Source organism: Parasteatoda tepidariorum, chromosome 7 (genome assembly GCF_043381705.1).
Source record: "Parasteatoda tepidariorum isolate YZ-2023 chromosome 7, CAS_Ptep_4.0, whole genome shotgun sequence".
Classification (NCBI taxonomy): domain Eukaryota; kingdom Metazoa; phylum Arthropoda; class Arachnida; order Araneae; family Theridiidae; genus Parasteatoda; species Parasteatoda tepidariorum.
In genome coordinates this window covers 51169001-51187148 of record NC_092210.1, presented here as the reverse complement: position 1 = coordinate 51187148, position 18148 = coordinate 51169001, and the positions used below count along the sequence as shown (strand labels likewise).

The 18148-nt window shown below is 29.5% G+C and overlaps 1 protein-coding gene across 22 annotated transcripts in view; it reads right to left on the bottom strand.

The window, feature by feature from the left end:
- Window positions 1-18148, bottom strand: part of LOC107453796 (ELAV-like protein 2) — a 74588-nt gene that overhangs the window by 12316 nt on the left and 44124 nt on the right. For 8 of the 22 annotated variants that reach the window (XM_071183423.1, XM_071183426.1, XM_071183424.1 and 5 more), the window contains 3 exons: window positions 6455-6558; window positions 4813-4966; window positions 3475-3495 (listed from right to left, as the gene is read on the bottom strand). In XM_071183423.1, the coding sequence (XP_071039524.1) occupies window positions 3475-3495; window positions 4813-4966; window positions 6455-6558 (279 nt within the window). Of the gene's footprint in view, window positions 1-3474; window positions 3496-4812; window positions 4967-6454; window positions 6559-9310; window positions 9371-18148 lie in introns of all 22 variants that reach the window. The other 14 variants (XM_016070746.4, XM_016070745.4, XM_016070749.4 and 11 more) reach the window with 3 other exon arrangements.

Below are 18148 nucleotides of genomic sequence, written 5' to 3'. Positions count from 1 at the left end.
ATTAATTAGGTAAAACGAAATTTTTAAATTGAAACAGAAGATAAGTACCTTCATAGCTTTCTATAAATTTAGTTTCCCATACTTTTAGAATACATTGTAGTGCCATTTAGGAATAAGTTAAACAAGTTGGGTGGGTCAACGGCTCATAAATATATATGGGGAAATGAGCGTAGCAGGAACTGCTTTCTAGCTACGACTGGTACTTTGATTCAGCTGGGTACTATTTGCCCGCAATTGAAGGAATCCAATTCAAAAGTTTTACCCATGCGGGCAATTGAAACAGCTGATTAACAACACACATAGTACTAGCAATATAGGAAGTTACTGTAGCGTTGTCACGTGCTTAAATGAAGCAGTGCTACATAATTTGTAGAGCATTATTAATCTACTAAAATGTTTAGTAGGCGTTTGACGCTAAACCCATTCAATTTCCAAAACAGTTTATGAACTGTGAGAGAACTTTTCTTGGTTTACCGTATTTTGAATATACAAATAACTCACGAATAGTAGAGGAAAAAATAGCGGTTGGACAAACGAATTCGCACAAATAACCTTGATAGAGAGTGGAGAGGTGTACGTAGCCAGTAAAGTCAAGCACCAATTGGGACTGACTTAGTATTAAAAATGCTAGTCAAAGGGCTGCAGCGTTTGATAGGATGAGCTTCACAAGCCGTACTCCAAAATAGTTATAACTTTTTATCCCAAATTTAACAGGAGTTCAGTGTAATGTAACATAAAAATATTGATTTGAGATTTCTTGCCCATTTTATTAAAATCATTCTGTTCACAAAAATAATATGAGAAACTCTTTACGTTAATAGAGCTTGTTTTGGTATAGGTTAATTGGAATAACTTTAATATAGAAATGGATATTTCAAATAATTCAGACAAGCTGAAACTAAACAGATTACCAAGATTTTTATTTCACAACCAGTCAGAAAATATTGAACAGTGTTTGCTACGAAAATATCCCCTTTTCAAAGCTCACCAAGTTCTTAAATGAAATTGTAGTGAATATAAAATAGATTTAATTCTTATGGATTGGCGATAAGAAATAATGCTTAGCCTTCATTTCTAAATCGTAAGCCTTCAATTGGCGGAATATAAAACTCTTACTGTAAAAAAATTTCTTTTTTTGAACTTCATTCGTATACTTGACGGTTTAAAGAAAAAACTTTACTGTTTCACCCCAATCATAAACTGAATGAAACCTCCAGTTCAAATTCCAGTTTTTGCTTTTGTTTTACTTTCCATACGATAAATTTTTGTTTTCAAACTTTCTTTTATTATTCAGTAATTAATTTATGATTTTCAACATGGCATAAACAAAACCGATTCGGCTTTATCAAATTTATTTTCTACCCAGTTATTTTTCTTTATGTATATTTTTTCGTAAGTTGCGGAAGGAGCCAAGGTGGGCCACAATAGTTCAACATTTTTACACTTCAATAAGATTTTAATCGTAAAGCAAATAGTTTTGGACTTTAGTTCACCCGAGTCGCTGTAGTTCAGGACAGAGAGCTCGCATCTCAATGAGGCGACGCAGGTACGAATCCCAGCGATGGTTAGTCTAAACATTTTTAACCCGGCACTATACTGCTGACAAAATATCCATACCTAAGTGCGAGTACAGATTTGCTTATTCACTTTCACAGAAGAAAAATCCCGTTTGGTATGATAGTAAATTCTTTTGATTACAGAATTTCTTTGCAATTTTAAAAGAAAAAACTTGCTCTTGTAAGGTAAACTGTTGAAGGAACTGATTTACTTCGTAATTTATAAGGTTTTGCATAATCAAACCAGGTTTCAGTTTAAAACCGCAAATCTTAATGAATTTTTTGCTATGTTATATTTATGTTGCAGATTTGTTTCACTCTATGCGTTTTAATTTGATGCCAAAAATATACTTTTTAATGTTAACCCTTTCCGCCTGCTTGTTGTCAGAAGCCTATTCCACAGCAAAAATACTCGATTGTTACTTAATATCTTCCCTCCGCTGATATCTGCAAAATTACTAGGCAAAATTCATTCTTAATTACTTTAGATTTAAGAAACTTTTCCTAAAAATATTTACTCTTTTTTTTCAAAGCTATCACTTAAAACCTTCCATTAAGCTTTTTGAATTAGGATACAAAAAGAGGCAATGAGTAGAAAATTTGCGGAGACTAAAGGACTTCACTTTAGCATTTGATCGATGCAATTTATATTATTAATCAAAACTGCTAAGGACAGATGAAAGACTGGAGTCAAGTTTAACGTTATTTCAAAAAATAATTTCCCGGGTTGCAATCATACTTTCAAAAGATAGAATGAGCTAGTTCGTTAATCATTTATTTTGAAGTAATAAAGAAAAGCACTTTATGAAACAAATTTCAGATCATTAAAAAGAGGATATAACTAATATTTTGATTGGTAAGAAACCTTGTTACTCATCATATATGAAAGTTAAGTTAAATTGTGCTATCAGTCTTCAGAAAAATGATCTGACAATTAAAAACGCAAAAATAAAGGGTTAAGTATGTTTATTATACCGCGTGAAACTTTATAATAAAGACCATTTATAACACAGAGTCAATAATGATTTATCATAGGTTATTTGTTATAATAATTTGATTATAATAGGGCCATGATTTTTATGATAGAGAAATCATAAACACTAGTGGTCTGTGTCCTTTTTGTGAGAAATAAATTATTTTCTGAATCTAAGTAAAATTAGTAGCTTTAAGCAAGGATCCTGTTTGTGAAAGTGTAAAACTTAGATCCTGTTTTTGAGAGGGGGAAAAACCTGCTTTTAAGAAGTTTATTTCAAGTCAAGAACTATTGACTCGTCGACTTCGTTTTTCAAAGGAAGAATTTTGAGAAGGTTATTTTATGATGAAACATGGAGGAATCTTTTAATGGGCCTATATATATATTTCATAGAGACCAATCATATTTAAATTTCGCTGTAATTTGTAATGATTAGGCATATCGATGATACGCATATCGCAGTCCCAGTTGGTATTACAAAACTTTAGTTTTGTTTGGTAAATTTTTTTTAAAAATTTAAATAAACTAATGCTTCACCAATAGTAAAAGATGAAATATAACACTGGAGATGTTTAATATGATCTAAATACGTTAAGTCTTACGTGCAAGAAAGCGTTACGGGTAACCTTGGGCTCTGTAAATATTAATAGATGAGAAAGATACAAATTAGATTGGGCATTTACATAGAGAAGTAAAAGAAACTAGATTGAAACTTTTCTGAGCCTTTGCTTTGATTTGTGAAAACAAAAAAACTTCACGAAAATTTTTAAAGTGCTGTGAAAATTGTGCTCAAACAAAGACAGAACATGCATACATTGACAAATTTGTAGTCCATTCTGGGAACTGTCGAAGGGGGGGGGGGTGCAGACAAAATAATAAACGAAAAAAAAATTAACATCTAAATTATAAAAACATACAAAGAAAGGGACTAAAAACTTTACAAACCTGAGTTTTGCTGTGTCAGACCTAGGAAAAAATAAACCTTTTTTAATAATGTGGCATTAAACTAAAAAAATAAAAAACAATCATAAACTCAAAATAAAAAGTCATTCCAAATAATATTGACAGTTCCAAAAACTCAGTAAAAATAAAATTAAATAAAACTCCAAAAATAAAATTCAGGGTTAAGTAAAATAAAAATTGAATTTAATAAAATATTCAGGGTTGTCCAACTTGTCAGCAATTCCAGCCAGTGTGGTGTAATTCTATATTTCAAAACTCACGATATGCATTCTCAAAGTTTCCATTTCATCTAAGTACAATCTCTTAAGTTTATTTAATAGTAAAAACATTTAACACAACCTTGACTACAAATTTTATTCTTATCAAAGAAAAAAATATTTATATTTGTTAATAAAAGTAATATGAGTCATGAGCAATATGCTTTTGAGTCATTAAAATTGCTTGAAGATAGAAATAAAATTGTAAAAAAGTATATTTCTAAGCCATTGTAAAATTGAAACCAGAAATTTAAAAGATTTATTTATAGGGTTGATAATTGAATTTATAATTTTATTCTCTTATTTTAAATTTACTGCTTTACACTAATTCACTGTTTTATTCAAGTTGTATGCTTAACTTTTATTAAAAAAAAGATTTGAGAGATCTGATAGTTAAAAAAGCATTAGATTACTGTTAAGCTGATGCAAATTAATTTATGCTAGTAAATATCATACTACAGATTTATATTATTTTAGATCAGTTACAAAATGCTCTAAACTAATTCCCACGGCTCTGTTTTAGAATATAACCTAAATTTTAATAAATACAATCGAGTACAATACAATAGAGTAATTTGAAGCTCTGACACAGAGAATGTTAATTTCATATTTCAGCCACTGATGATGGTTATTTTTTATATTTCAATTGAGAACCATATCTGCTGCAGTTATGCTTTAATAGAAAAGATGCAGTAGAGGAGAAACAAGCAACTGATTACAGTATTCTATGGCTAAGGTTTATTGTAACAAATGTTTTTTTGCATCATTACAGATAATATTAACTGTCACGTGTTATCACTGATAAAGCAGTCTTTTTTTCAATATTCATGCTGAAAGTAGGTGGTAATTGTGTTTTGTTTGGTACCCAACATCCTACAGAAATTAATATAGTAGCAGTACTAGATGAATCTAGTACTAAGTATAAGATGATTGCTACACAAAAGGACAGATCAAATTTTCTCATCGATCACAACTGATGATCTTTTATGATCTCTTTTTATGGATAATCATACAGAATTTTTTGGGGGTGATAATTTCATGTAAATTGAAGAACTTGAATTACCTGTGATGTTGTCGCAAAGTATACGAGAAGTGATGATGCGTCCGAAAGGGGTGAAAAGCCCCTCTAAATCCTGTTGCGTCATGGACTTGGGGAGGCCACTTACATACAGGTTAGCTCCCTTAATTGCTTCGCTGCTTGGGCGTGCATACGAGACCTAGAAAAAATTTAAAGTTGATGTAGAACAATTATAGATTGAGTATTAAATTTTACGTTTTTAAAAGCAAAGTTTACAATACCATTGGGATAACAAATAGGGGGATTTTCGCATGTACGTAAAGTATACGGTAGCTTGAACACACTTGATCACAAGCCAAATTTAATAATTGCGTAAAAAATAATTTGGTTTATAGCTTATAGTTTTCCAAACGAAAATTGGTGGGTTAGTTCCAATTATGGATACTTTGTTTATTCAATTTAATTGTTTCCCAGCTTAAGTGTAAAAGAAATTGGCGTGTTAGCAGCTGAATCGTTGACGTCTAAAACGTCGGACTTCCTACGTTATCTGGTATTTACCAGCCTTTAAAACAATTAACAGCTTTATTTTCATTTTCTGTTCAACACAAAATTTAAACATTTAATTTACCTCAACTAAATTTTTAAAAAAAATCTGCATGGAATGGGAAATTCATCATTCGTGTGATTGCTATTAATTTTTCTTTTAAGAATTCTGATTTAAAATAAAGTATTCTGGTCTGTAAATATTGTACACCAGTGCTCTTTACTTATCGTACTTTATGCTGAAGTTACTTCAAAATTTTATAACTCATCAACACTAGTTTTAAATTGTTCTTACCAGAAATCGTTCTTAATTCTTTAAGTCATAACATATATTTTACGAAATTGTTTTTCGCGTAAATCATTTAACTAATCTAAATATAGAGGACGGTATAATAAATAACGAAGCTCGTTATTGTTCAAACACATTTTAGAACAAAATGTTACATAAAATAGGAAAGCCCAAGTTTTCCTTTATTATTATTTTAAAGCTCTAATGATAAAACTAAACAAAAAATGTAATGAGTCACAAATATCAACCATATTTATTTCTTCCTTAAAAAGAAATTAAATTGTGAAACGCATATGGGTAAAAAAGTCGAAATGGAATTTGTTGACTATTTTAAACGCTTTAGTCCTTATATACGAGGCACAAACCAAGCAAACTACGAAGAGTTTGAATGTTCGCAATAGAGGCTTTGCACGAAATAGGGAGTATGTTTTAAAATATTGAAATTATTTACTCCAACCGATAAAATATGAAAAAGTGGAATTTGAGCACTTTAAGCAAATGAAATTTTTCATGTTGAAAAGTTAATGTGAAAGAAAAAAAAACAGGCGCAATCCCCTACATAAGACTTGTCACTTGTTCAAAAATCAGCATGACTTGCAATCTATGTTCTGTTCGAAATATAAAGGGTATCTTTTGCTCCTGAAAGCTGTCGTTACCGTTTATTCCAAATTAAGGAATTTATGCTTAAAACGCAGTGTCAGAAATAATTAGTTCTTTTGTGAAAATGTGAAATTGCGGAGGTTCGTTTTTTTAAAAAAAAGGTGGTAAACAGAGCCACTGAGATAGATAATTGTTCAAGTTTCTCGTTAGCAGAAGAGACCCCGATAAAAAGATAATGAAGTAACTACTACTTACTTTAATGGTTTTATTTTGAAGTCTCAGTCCATTCAATGTATTGATAGCTTTCTCTGCATCCTCAGGGCGAACATAATTGACGAAGCCATACCCCAAACTTTGACCTAAAAATAAAAATATTTTTCTAAATCAATATACTTTAAGATTAAATGAGAGCTGTCAGTTTTGCAATTAGTCGATAAAAATTAAAGTGATATATGTATTATAGGGGGCTATTCTAGAAGTTAAAAAGGCCCGGCCTGTTCTTGAAATCTGAAAATCTCATTTGTTAAAAAGGTGAAAAAGTTGGAGAAAACCAAAAAGTCCTTCAAAGAGTTATATGAGTGACGACAAGTATGAGTTGACTTAATTTGACCAGTTTCAATTTTTGAAATCAGCTTTCGCGTTAAAATATTTGGTTATTAATAATGCTGTCCATCTTAACTGAACTACTTAACTATAAAATTTAACTACAGTTCTGTTCGATTTTTAAAATTTGCTTCAGTAAATTGAAGACTAACAAAGCAGCTAGTTTGGACTAATGATTTATGCAAAAGAAAGCAATTAAACAAAAAAAATTAAATAGTACGAGTTAATGTCAAAGCCGAGTATGGCTTATATTGAGCTAACCTTTATCAAATTAAAAGAGCTACCACGTAAGAAAATAAGAGCAACACAATAATTGAGGCTGTTTTGACTTTTAAATCTTATTAAAACTATTTTTAAACTAACTTAACAAAATTTTTTTACCGTTTTAGTAATTTTATATAGCATATAACTGTTAATTTATGTATTTCATGATAAATCATTCCCATTGAAGTAGTATTTTTATTACACATTTTTTATGTTAATTTAGGTCAAAAGTTAAAAATATTCTATTTAGCTTTTTAATAATTTATGGTTATGAAATACAACATGAAACACTGATGTCTTTTTTGCGTTAAAGGTAATATCTGCCAAACATTTTTCAAGTTATTTGCAGTTATTTAGATCTAAGAGAAACAGTAATTCTTCATTAAATTTTCTTTTATCGACAAAATAAACTATCGATATATTCTTGAATATATAAAATTTTCCAACACCTTTTTTTTGGATTTTATTTTTCAAATATAACTACTATAATTAACAGATTAGAAATTTAGATTTTTTATAATTCAAAATGCCAAAATATATTTTTTCTTGAAATAAAAGAGAAAGAAAAAATACATAAAAAGGGGACACCAGTGTCACATCTGCGACAAGGTTTAAACAGTTAGGAGCATATAAATTGTAAATAAAAATTTATGCGTACACGCGTACATTTTCCAAGTTTAAAATCAGATCTGCAATAACCTAAAATCATAAAAATAAATTATACATTTCCTTCTAGATACATTTAAAAATGACCAATACCCGGTCTTTCATATCTTGAGATACAAAACATCAAAAAATAAATTCAGTTTGGAGACTAGTTCAATTCTTCCTAATTGCTTATATGCGTTTAGTGAACCATGTTCATGATCATGGGAGCCATTTCCCGAAATAATGCAATTTTGAGAATGTGCCACAGTAAAGAGCGTTACAGATAATGCCGCAGGAGGCAACCAAATGGCCAAGTTTAACGGTTATTGTATATGACGACATCCAAAATGACACTGAGGAGTACCGTATTCGAATTATGACACAGTTTGAAATCATTAAGGGATATTCCCAGGAAGTAGTGTGCAGGAATTTCTCGGAAAAGCTTTAAGATAGGCTACATTCGAATTTAAAATAATATTCTCGATACATTTTAGAGCCTGTGGCGTTCTCAAAGTTAAAATAGTTAGATTTCTTTCGTAGCTGCTTTAATTCAAAAGGCGTAAATTTCTTTAAAATAAGTTTAAATTCAATTCTCTATAAGTCGCTCGGTTTGTGAACATTTAAATTGATAATATTCTTCAAAATTTTATTGAAAGAGCTGTTAAAATCTAATCTCTAAAAATTTTTTTAAACCTACATTTATATAATCTTGTTTAAAACGTCATAAACGAACTGCATATCAGTTGCTTATTTTGTAGACCTTTGTTCGTGTGTGTAAAGTAGACAAGAAATAATTTTAGCAATTCTGTCATTAAGTCATTCAAGAAAAACATTAAAAGTAATATCCTATTGACTCAAGCAAGTCCCAGATTTTATTGATATCAGACGTCTGTCCAGACATTTTGTGAAATGTCCGTTTTTGTAAAAATGTGAAAAAATTACACATAAATTGTGAATATAAAATAAAGTTTTTTGCAATAACCGGACCCTATTTGCACAAATTCATAAAAGCAGGACCTTGGTTGAAAGAATGAGACTTAACGTTTATTTCATATTCACAATTTTACAAAAACCGGACCTTTCACAAAACGTCTGAACAGACCCCTGATAACCCTTGCGCCGTATTTAACAGGCATTCACAGGATGCCCGTATGTGCGAGAGCTGTATTTAAAAGGCATTCATGCGATGCCCTGTGTGTAAGAGAGCTGTATTTAGCCGGCTTCAGTGTGATACCGTTTGATAACCAACCAAATCTGATTCTAAAAACCGCCGGCTAATATAACATTTACCAATTTTGGATTAATATTATTTAAACACATATCTCGAATGCGCAAAATATGTTTTGTAAGTGAGAAGGCATTTTTTCTACTGATTATAAATAGGTAGGAAGAACCGAAAAAGCATTGTTTATTGTACTAACGACAAAAGTAGATAAAAACTAATGTTGGTTTGTGTTGACCCCTGTTTTAAAATTTAAATCATACAGAATTAAATTTTTTTTTAAATTATCGCACATTGCATTTTTAAATAAAATACTAACAAATTCTTAAATTGTAAAGCAACAGTAAAATAAGAAAATCCGAACATCAGCTTACAGGTATGCGATGTGAGAGCATCGTTCAGTGGCGTCACTTCAATGGAGCGGGCTGCCGCAACTACAGGGATAAGTAAACAATAAACTTTATCAGCTTTTCTAAGCATTAAACATTGTTATGGACTAATCCTGGTTTTAACAATTATTTTAAGAGGGTCAGTACGTTTAATTTATTTCGACTCGTTCTAACATTTTTAAAGACATCAGGCGAGATTATAAGTTGTATATGAAAACTGTTTAATTATAAAAAAAAAAACAATTTCTAGTCATTCATAAATTCAAGGACGTAAAACAAAGTTTACACTTAAAAAACTGATTTTTTTGAACTGGGCTTATGTTTATATAAGATAAAGGTATAATATTTTCTTAATTATACCCTTAAAAATTATTTTATACAAAGCTGTAACTGCTCCTTATAATTTAAAATTAATTTAATATGGTCTGTATTCATAAATAAGCTAACATGATAAAAAAAATATAAGGATTTTGAATATACTGATACATATCTAACATGCAAAAGCGATGAGATTTAATATCTAAAATGTTATTTTTGTGATGCATACAAGAGAATGGTTTCCTTTCCAGGTTATCATTATGTATATCATACTTTAAAATTCTATTTATGTCATTATTGAGTAGTATACACTTTATAGCATTAGAAAAAAATGATTTTTGCAAAATATATTTTATCCATTGAATCAATACAAATTTTAATACAATAGTGAATGCTATGCATTTAATAGTAAATATTTGAGTTAGTTTTGATTAAGTAATAAAATATTTGTCATTTATTTTAATTGAGGTACAAGTTTAACGATATGCTTAACTTAATAAGGCATTTTAAAAAATATACATTTAAAATATTTCAAAAGAATTTTAAATATAAAATTTTATATAAAAATATCATAAAATTACAATTAACAAAAACATAATGAATATGTATGCGAAACTGTTTACACTAGTGTAAAACAGATTATCATAACTGGTAACAGAAAAGTTAGAAACTTTATCTTCAATAATTAAAATTACTCAACTAATTTAAAAAAAAAAATCTGGGAATGGGGAGTTTGGTCTATACTGCAAAACATGTTTTAAAGACTATGAATTAACCAAATCAACCTTTAATCCGCTAACATTAAATTGTATGCAGATAATTTTGTAGAAACGTAATGATACATACTTAGGAAGTTTGAAAATTCTAGGCTTGTTTATTTAAAGTAATACAGATTCAAATTTGATATTTAAATCATGATTGAAAACTTATAATTTATATTTGGTTACATCAAACTGAAAATTAAGATTTAAAAACAAATTTGGCTTTGTTTCATTATTTTTAAGCATTTTTGCTTAAATCATTAAAACCAGGATTTAAACCATTCAACCCTGTATATCGTAATTTTTAATGTACAATTCTTATGTTTTTGGATTAATAACAAAATTTAAATAGCACAATTTCCACATTATTTCAACATTCATTTCTAACATTTATTTTCATAATAGATTTAATGTTAAATTCCATTTCTTTTTCACTAGGAAAAAATTGAAATTTTAAATGGCATCAAAAATATATTTAAAAAAATACATTTCTTTTACTTTAGTCTTCTATTGGGATGAAGGTAAACCTAAAACATAGGTAAACCTAAAGATTAACGCCACACAACTATTTTGAGACTAGTATATTTAAAAAGAATTTTATTTTATCATTTGTTTTAGAATTCCATAAAGTCTTAAACAACGCACACTTAATAACTTATCACATCATTTCGATAAATGTTAACATTCCGATACAAAATAAAATTATATTCCTTCAGAAGAACTGCATTTCTGAATTAATCTGATTTTTTCCGGAAGAAAATCGAAAGCGTAGTGAGTGGGGGAAAAAAACACGAAACTGCAACCAAGCGAATTTTCCAATTCACATGAAGCATTAAAATAGTTAAAAATTATTCGGACGATTTACGATTCAAAAGTAGGCTAAGAAAATTAATCTACCCACATTAATATCAAACCGAATTTCCATGGGAACCATATTCAAGCGTTGACACAACCCTAAATCAAAACTTTATGAACGCGTTGGTAGACATGTATTCAGCAATAACCCCCATGACACAGTTTGAAATCATTANCCCCCCCCCCCCGCATATCATTTGAAAAAATCCCCTTCCAAAAACCGAAAGAAAAACTTAGGATACGCACTACCACGTTCATGTATTTACTATGTAACGATAGCTCCATGTTCGCACACCGTTTAACAAAGGAGATGGCTGCAGAGCCAGGGCCGATTTCCTTTTTCGCCCCCCCCTTCTAATGTCAGCTGTTCGCATGCGCCATCTGTTAGTATCGCACAATTTATCCTCTAAAATCGAGGAGCGCGCATACGCCACGCGCCCAGCAGCTGCATGCGAAAATGAAAAGGGGGATAAAAAAAAGCATGGGGAAATTAAGAGCCGTGAAGTATATAGATATCCCGAATAAAGTTTGTTTCTATGCTGATATACAGGGACAGGGTTTAAGGTAGAGTGGACGGGTAAAACGATCAAATAATTCAAACAGGAAGGAAATTGAAACAGAAATTTAGAATTTCATTGCCGATTGACCAGATTTTTTTTTTTTTGTTTCCAGGAAACAATAGTAAATGTTAGTAGTACCTACAATGGCTGGAATATTTTTTATTTTATTACTACTGCATTTGATATCAGTTAAAATTATAACTTAACAATATCATATTAAACACGAAAAAAAAAACTAAAATATTTTAATTTTAACAGTGAACACAACTTTGCGCTTTATATCTCAAATCACTTGTTTCTTCTCACTCAACGTCGGGCAGGTCTTGGAAATTAACGCCTACTTTTGAGCGCTTGAAACATGTCTGTTATTTCTAATCTGTATATTTTTGAAGCCATTTAAGTTTTTAATCAAGTAAGTAAACTCATAAGGCCAACTCTTAATTTTATTATACATGCAAATAATTTAGCCACCATCTTGTTAGTTTTAGAATAAAACTTTTTGTTAATTCTCATAATTAAAATTTTTAGTTAAAAATAAGCTTCTCATTTAACCAGTATCCTGCGATTAAAGTATTAATTTTTTAAAATTCAGATATATTTTTTAAAAGATTGATTTTTAATCATTTATTTTAAATCGAAGTTAAAATAGTACAATATTATCTGCCATAATTAATAAAAAAATTTAGTAGCGAGCACGTAAGTCTTTCTAAAGTAATGCTCAAACTTTTTATTTTATTTTGAACTAGCGCTTATATTATCACAGAAGAAAAAATCCAAGCAGAGCAATGCAAAGATAAGTCGTAAAAACTGATAGATGAACGTTTAGTAGCGGTTTTTAATGTAAGACTACCTAATTTTTCTCTCCATTCTTTGTAAACTTTAGAGATCATAGGTTATTTCTAAAATAAACTTAAATATTTTATGTTTTATCACGCTAAATAGATCCATTTTATGCAGTTTATATTACATTTGCATTATTAAAAGAGGCGTAAAGAGAAAAATCTAAATTTTTCCTTTCTGCTATAGCAAAATTAAATTTATAATTTACGCTTACAAAACATAATTATACTTACAGAACAATCTAAGATTAAAAATACTTGAAACATTCAATGACTTATCACTTTTTCTTTCAGAAAAAATATGGATAGTTCAATCAGCGCAGTGTTTCCCAAACTTATGACTTTTGTGTACCCTTTCTTAATTTTTTGTAGCGCTGTGCATCACTCATAAAAAAACTAATGTATTTTTTACTTTAAAAAAATTGCCCAAAAATTACAAATCACAACTAGCTGTTGACACCACTCATTATTAACTGTTAACTGCAAAAAATAGCCGATAGAAAAATACGCAATCTAAAATTTTCATGGTTAGAATTGTTTTTAATTAAAAAAATTTTGAAAATTTCGTTAGCTGCAAAATATTTCGCATAAGAACGAGTACCCCCGCTAAACTGTTCCCGTACCCCTGGGGGTACGCGTACCACACTTTGGGAAACACTGAATTAGCGTATCAAATGTTTTTAAATTTTTTTATATTTATTTGCCAGTTCAGATTATAAGTCTTTTTTAAACTTACAATGACGCTTGTTAAGTCAAAAAGTATCAAAGTAATAGTTTTAAAATACAAAATATAAACAAGCATAGCATATTAAGCTTTAAAAACGCACAGGACAATAAAAATATAAATTAGGGGTCTGTCCAGACATTTTGTGCAAGGTTCGTTTTAGTTAAATTGTGAAAAAATTGCTCATAATTTGAGAATATAAAATAAACGTTACGTCATATTCTTTCAACCAGGGTCCGCTTTTGTGAATTTGTGCAAATAGGGTCCGTTATTGCCAAAAAACTTTTTCAAGGAGTTTTTAATTTGTAAAGACATACAAGATTATGCTCAACACAGTAAAGTTATATTTTCAAAAATAAACAGCAATTGCTGCTACTAAATTAGAGATGCAACATACAAATATTTGGTATTTAGCCTATACTACTTAATGCAGAATATTATTTTGGACGAATTAAGAAAGAAGCGTCTGCCAAAGACAAAATTTCGTTCGCTTACATCTGACTTTCTCCCCCCCCCCCTTCCTGGGAAGGGTTTATTCGATTAACAAAATAATGAAGATAAAAAAAATATTACGAAGGGTCCGATTAAAACTGGTAAATGTTGCTTCACTAAACAAATGTTGCCATCAACTAATCTCTGAAGTCTAGTTTGTCTTCATGCGTTTTTAAAAAGCAAATATACAAAATGGCACTTAAAATGGCACCTTTCTTTAGAATTAGGTATAGCATAAATTTAATTAAAAGTTTTAAACTTGAATAACTTAAATTTAAAATCACGAAATTACACTAATTCACACCATTACACAAATGGATTTTTTTTTAACTATTCAATAGTAGACCAGTTAAGCACGCGAGAATACGCACAAGTTTAAACAGAAACGAAAAAATACAGAAAAAGCACCCAAACATTCATCCAATTCACTTGGAAAGCTAGCAGCATCAGGGGTCTGTCCAGACATTNCTGCATCAGCAAAATTAAATTTATAATTTACGCTTACAGAACATATAATTATACTTACAGAACAATCTAAGATTAAAAATACTTGAAACATTCAATGCCTTTTATCACTTTTTCTTTCAGAAAAAATATGGATAGTTCAATTAGCGCAGTGTTTCCCAAACTTATGACTTTTGTGTACCCTTTCTTAATTTTTTGTATCGCTGTGTAACACTCATAAAAAAACTAATGTATTTTTTACTATAAAAAAATTGCCCAAAAATTACAAATCACAACTAGCTGTGCAATCTTAAATTTTCATGGTTAGAATTGTTTTTAATAAAAAATTTGAAAATTTCGTTTGCTGCAAAGTATTTCGCATAAGAACAAGTACCCCCGCTAAACTGTTCCCGTACCCCTGGGGGTACGCGTACCACATTTTGGGAAACACTGAATTAGCGTATCGAATGTTTTTAAATTTTTTTATACTTATTTGCCAGTTCAGTTTATAAGTCTTTTTTAAACTTACAATGACGCTTGTTAAGTCAAAAAGTATCAAAGTAATAGTTTTAAAATACAAAATATGAACAAGCATAGCATATTAAGCTTTAAAAACGCACAGGACAATAAATATAAATTAGGGGTCTATCCAGACATTTTGTGAAAGATTCGTTTTAGTTAAATTGTGAAAAAATTGCTCGTAATTTGTGAATATAAAATAAACGTTAAGTCCCATTCTTTCAACCAGGGTCCTGCTTTTGTGAATTTGTGCAAATAGGGTCCGTTATTGCAAAAAACTTTTTCAAGGAGTTTTTAATTTGTAAAGACATACAAGATTATGCTCAACACAGTAAAGTTATATTTTCAAAAATAAACAGCAATTGCTGCTACTAAATTAGAGATGCAACATACAAATATTTGGTATTTAGCCTATACTGCCGAATGCAGAATATTAATTTCGGACGAATTAAGAAAGAAGCGTCTGCTAAAGACAAAATTTCGTTCGTTTACATCTGACTTTCTCCCCCCCCCCCCCCCCNCGTCTTCCCCCCCCCCTCCTGGGAAGGGTTTATTCGATTAACAAAATAAAGATAAAAAAAAATTGTGAAGGGTCCGATTAAAACTGGTAAATGTTGCTTCACTAAACAAATGTTGCCATCAACTAATCTGAAGTCTAGTTTGTCTTCATGCGTTTTTAAAAAGCAAATATACAAAATGGCACTTTAGAAACTTTCTTTAGTATTACGTATAGCATAAATTTAATTAAATGCTTTAAACTTGAATAACTTAAATTTAAAATCACAAAATTACATTAATTCACACCATTACACTAATGGATTTTTTTTTAACTATTCAATAGTAGACCCGTTAAGCACGTGAGAATACGCACAAGTTTAAACAGAAACGAAAAAATACAGAAAAAACAGCCAAACATTCATCCAATTCACTTGGAAAGCTAGCAGCATGCATGCACATATCCGCTGCCAAATTTTTAGTGACATTACATTTTGACAAGATATTAATCCCAGACTTTTGTTTATGATCTCTACTTTGTTAAAAATTCTTAGTTACAGCAAATGACAGAATAAATTATCAAATGAAATAATACGTGAGAAAATAATCAAAATTATCTTGATCAGTTATCAAACTTCAAAAAAATATCTAGTTTAAATTTAGCTTAGAGCAATAAGTCCTAAATTTAATTGAAAAAAAAACGAGTTTGAGACAGTTACTGGTGTTATGCGTTAAACTGAAATTTGATTTAGACAGTCACTTAAGGATTTGGAGAAATTCTCTTTCGAAAATAACCTTAAAATGAAATTGTTGAAACAGAATTAAGTGCCAAAAATCTGGTGGCAACACTTTCCTCTATTGCAATTAACGAGACTGTATAGTTTTGTACTCTATTTTTCAACTTTTACACTTTCATTCCCTTATACATTTGTTGATTAACATTTATTTGATCAGATATTCATCGAATAAAACATTTTAATATCTAATGGGGGTGATATCCTAACCCAGAATTTTGAAAAGAATTTATGAATCATTCAAGAAATCATTATGAATCAAGAATTATGAATCATTCGTTTAATTTCAAAATAGAAATATTCAAAAAAGTTTTAAGAGTCGAAAAAGATAAACCCATTAATCAAATTGCGCACAACTGTAAACTTTAAATTAATTTCTCGAAACATTTTTCAAGTTTGAAGTTCGAGATTCAAAACTTACAATTCAAAAGTGTTAAATTTTATAATTTCGTTATCAAACATTTCTAGCGATATGAGAAATTTAAATTTTAGAAAAAGAAACTCGCGATGTACTGTGTTGCAAAAACAGGTATGCCTAAAAATCAGGGTGCTTCAGTAACAAGTCTCATAATTAAAATAAATTTTTTTAATCTTGATACATAAAACTCTTAAAAATATCTTAAGATAAAAATTGCAATCTTTGTTAGTGGGGGGAGGGATTTGAAACTGATTTATTGTACTTAAATACTTTTAACTTCGTGCAAAATTTTCAGCTTCCTTCATTTCTTTTACTTGAAATAATCTGATTTTTTCATTTATTTCTCAAAAAGATTTTAAAACCTGAATCGATAAAATCTGTTTCAATTCCTTAAAATTAAAAATAATTTTACCTTCTACAAGTAGTTTTTAAATCAAAACAATTACAGAATACTTAACTGCATATTTTTTGTAGACAGTAAACGTTTACCCCATTTGAAATTCATACGTTTTCTAATACGCGAAGATAGAATGGATATTTAGTACAAAAAATTCTTAATATTGCTAAAATTCTTGACTCGAGTATGTGTCAACGATAAGAGATAAGTTTTTTCGAAGAAATTCCAAAATATTTGAAGTTAATTCTTCTAGCATACGCTACCAAGGAAAAGAAAAATCCTCGAAGGAAAAAGATAACTTCATTTTAATTGCTTTCCATAAAAAGCAAAAAAGTGAGCACATCAGCAAAACTTTCAAATATTAAGCTTCACGAAACGTAAGTGGAAAGAAAAACTGGAACATTAATTTTCCGGTGGCAAGCAATGAATGAGATTTGAATGGAGGGGAAATTTTTAACACTTTCTGAAATTAAACTGCTGATCCAACTGTTCTGGAATTCGAAAAATCCATTTTATGAGAAAGTCCAAAGAAATACAAGAATTTAGAGCCATTAAGTTTAAATCATACATAAAATTGAAATTTTACCATCTTAAATGAGTACGGCTTTATTAATAGCTCCAGAGAATAAAAGTAGCATTTTTTTTCTGTTTAAAGCTACGAGCAATATATTTCACATCACTTGTCCTGTAGCTGCACCGTTTATTAAAATAAAACAGTTTTTTTTATTTTAAGAATCAGTTGAAATGATTAAAGAGTTCCATTTTATGTAAATTTAAATTGGAACCAAAGTAAATAATTGAGTTTAATTAGTGAACCATATAGCTTGTAATTTAAAATTAGTGTTTTCAGTGCTGCACATTTAATAAACATTTAAAGATTTATTAAAAAAAAAAACTTTAAAATTTAAAATCCTTGGAAAACTTCATTATTATACCCCGAAAAGAGACTTATAAAAATTTAACCAGTTGAAAATAATCCTGACTATAAATATTTGTAATAGTTATCAGAATTAAAACTATACAGATAATTTACTAGTGTGAAATTATTAAACAGTGCATAATTTTTTTAAAACAAAATATGAATCAACAGGAAGAGTTTTGTGTAATTGTGGCTTATTTTGATAGTTTTACTTATTTCGATAGGATACAGCAAAGAGGGAGCATCAAAAGGCAGGCAGGGCTGACCGCCCTTTTAAAAACGCTTAAG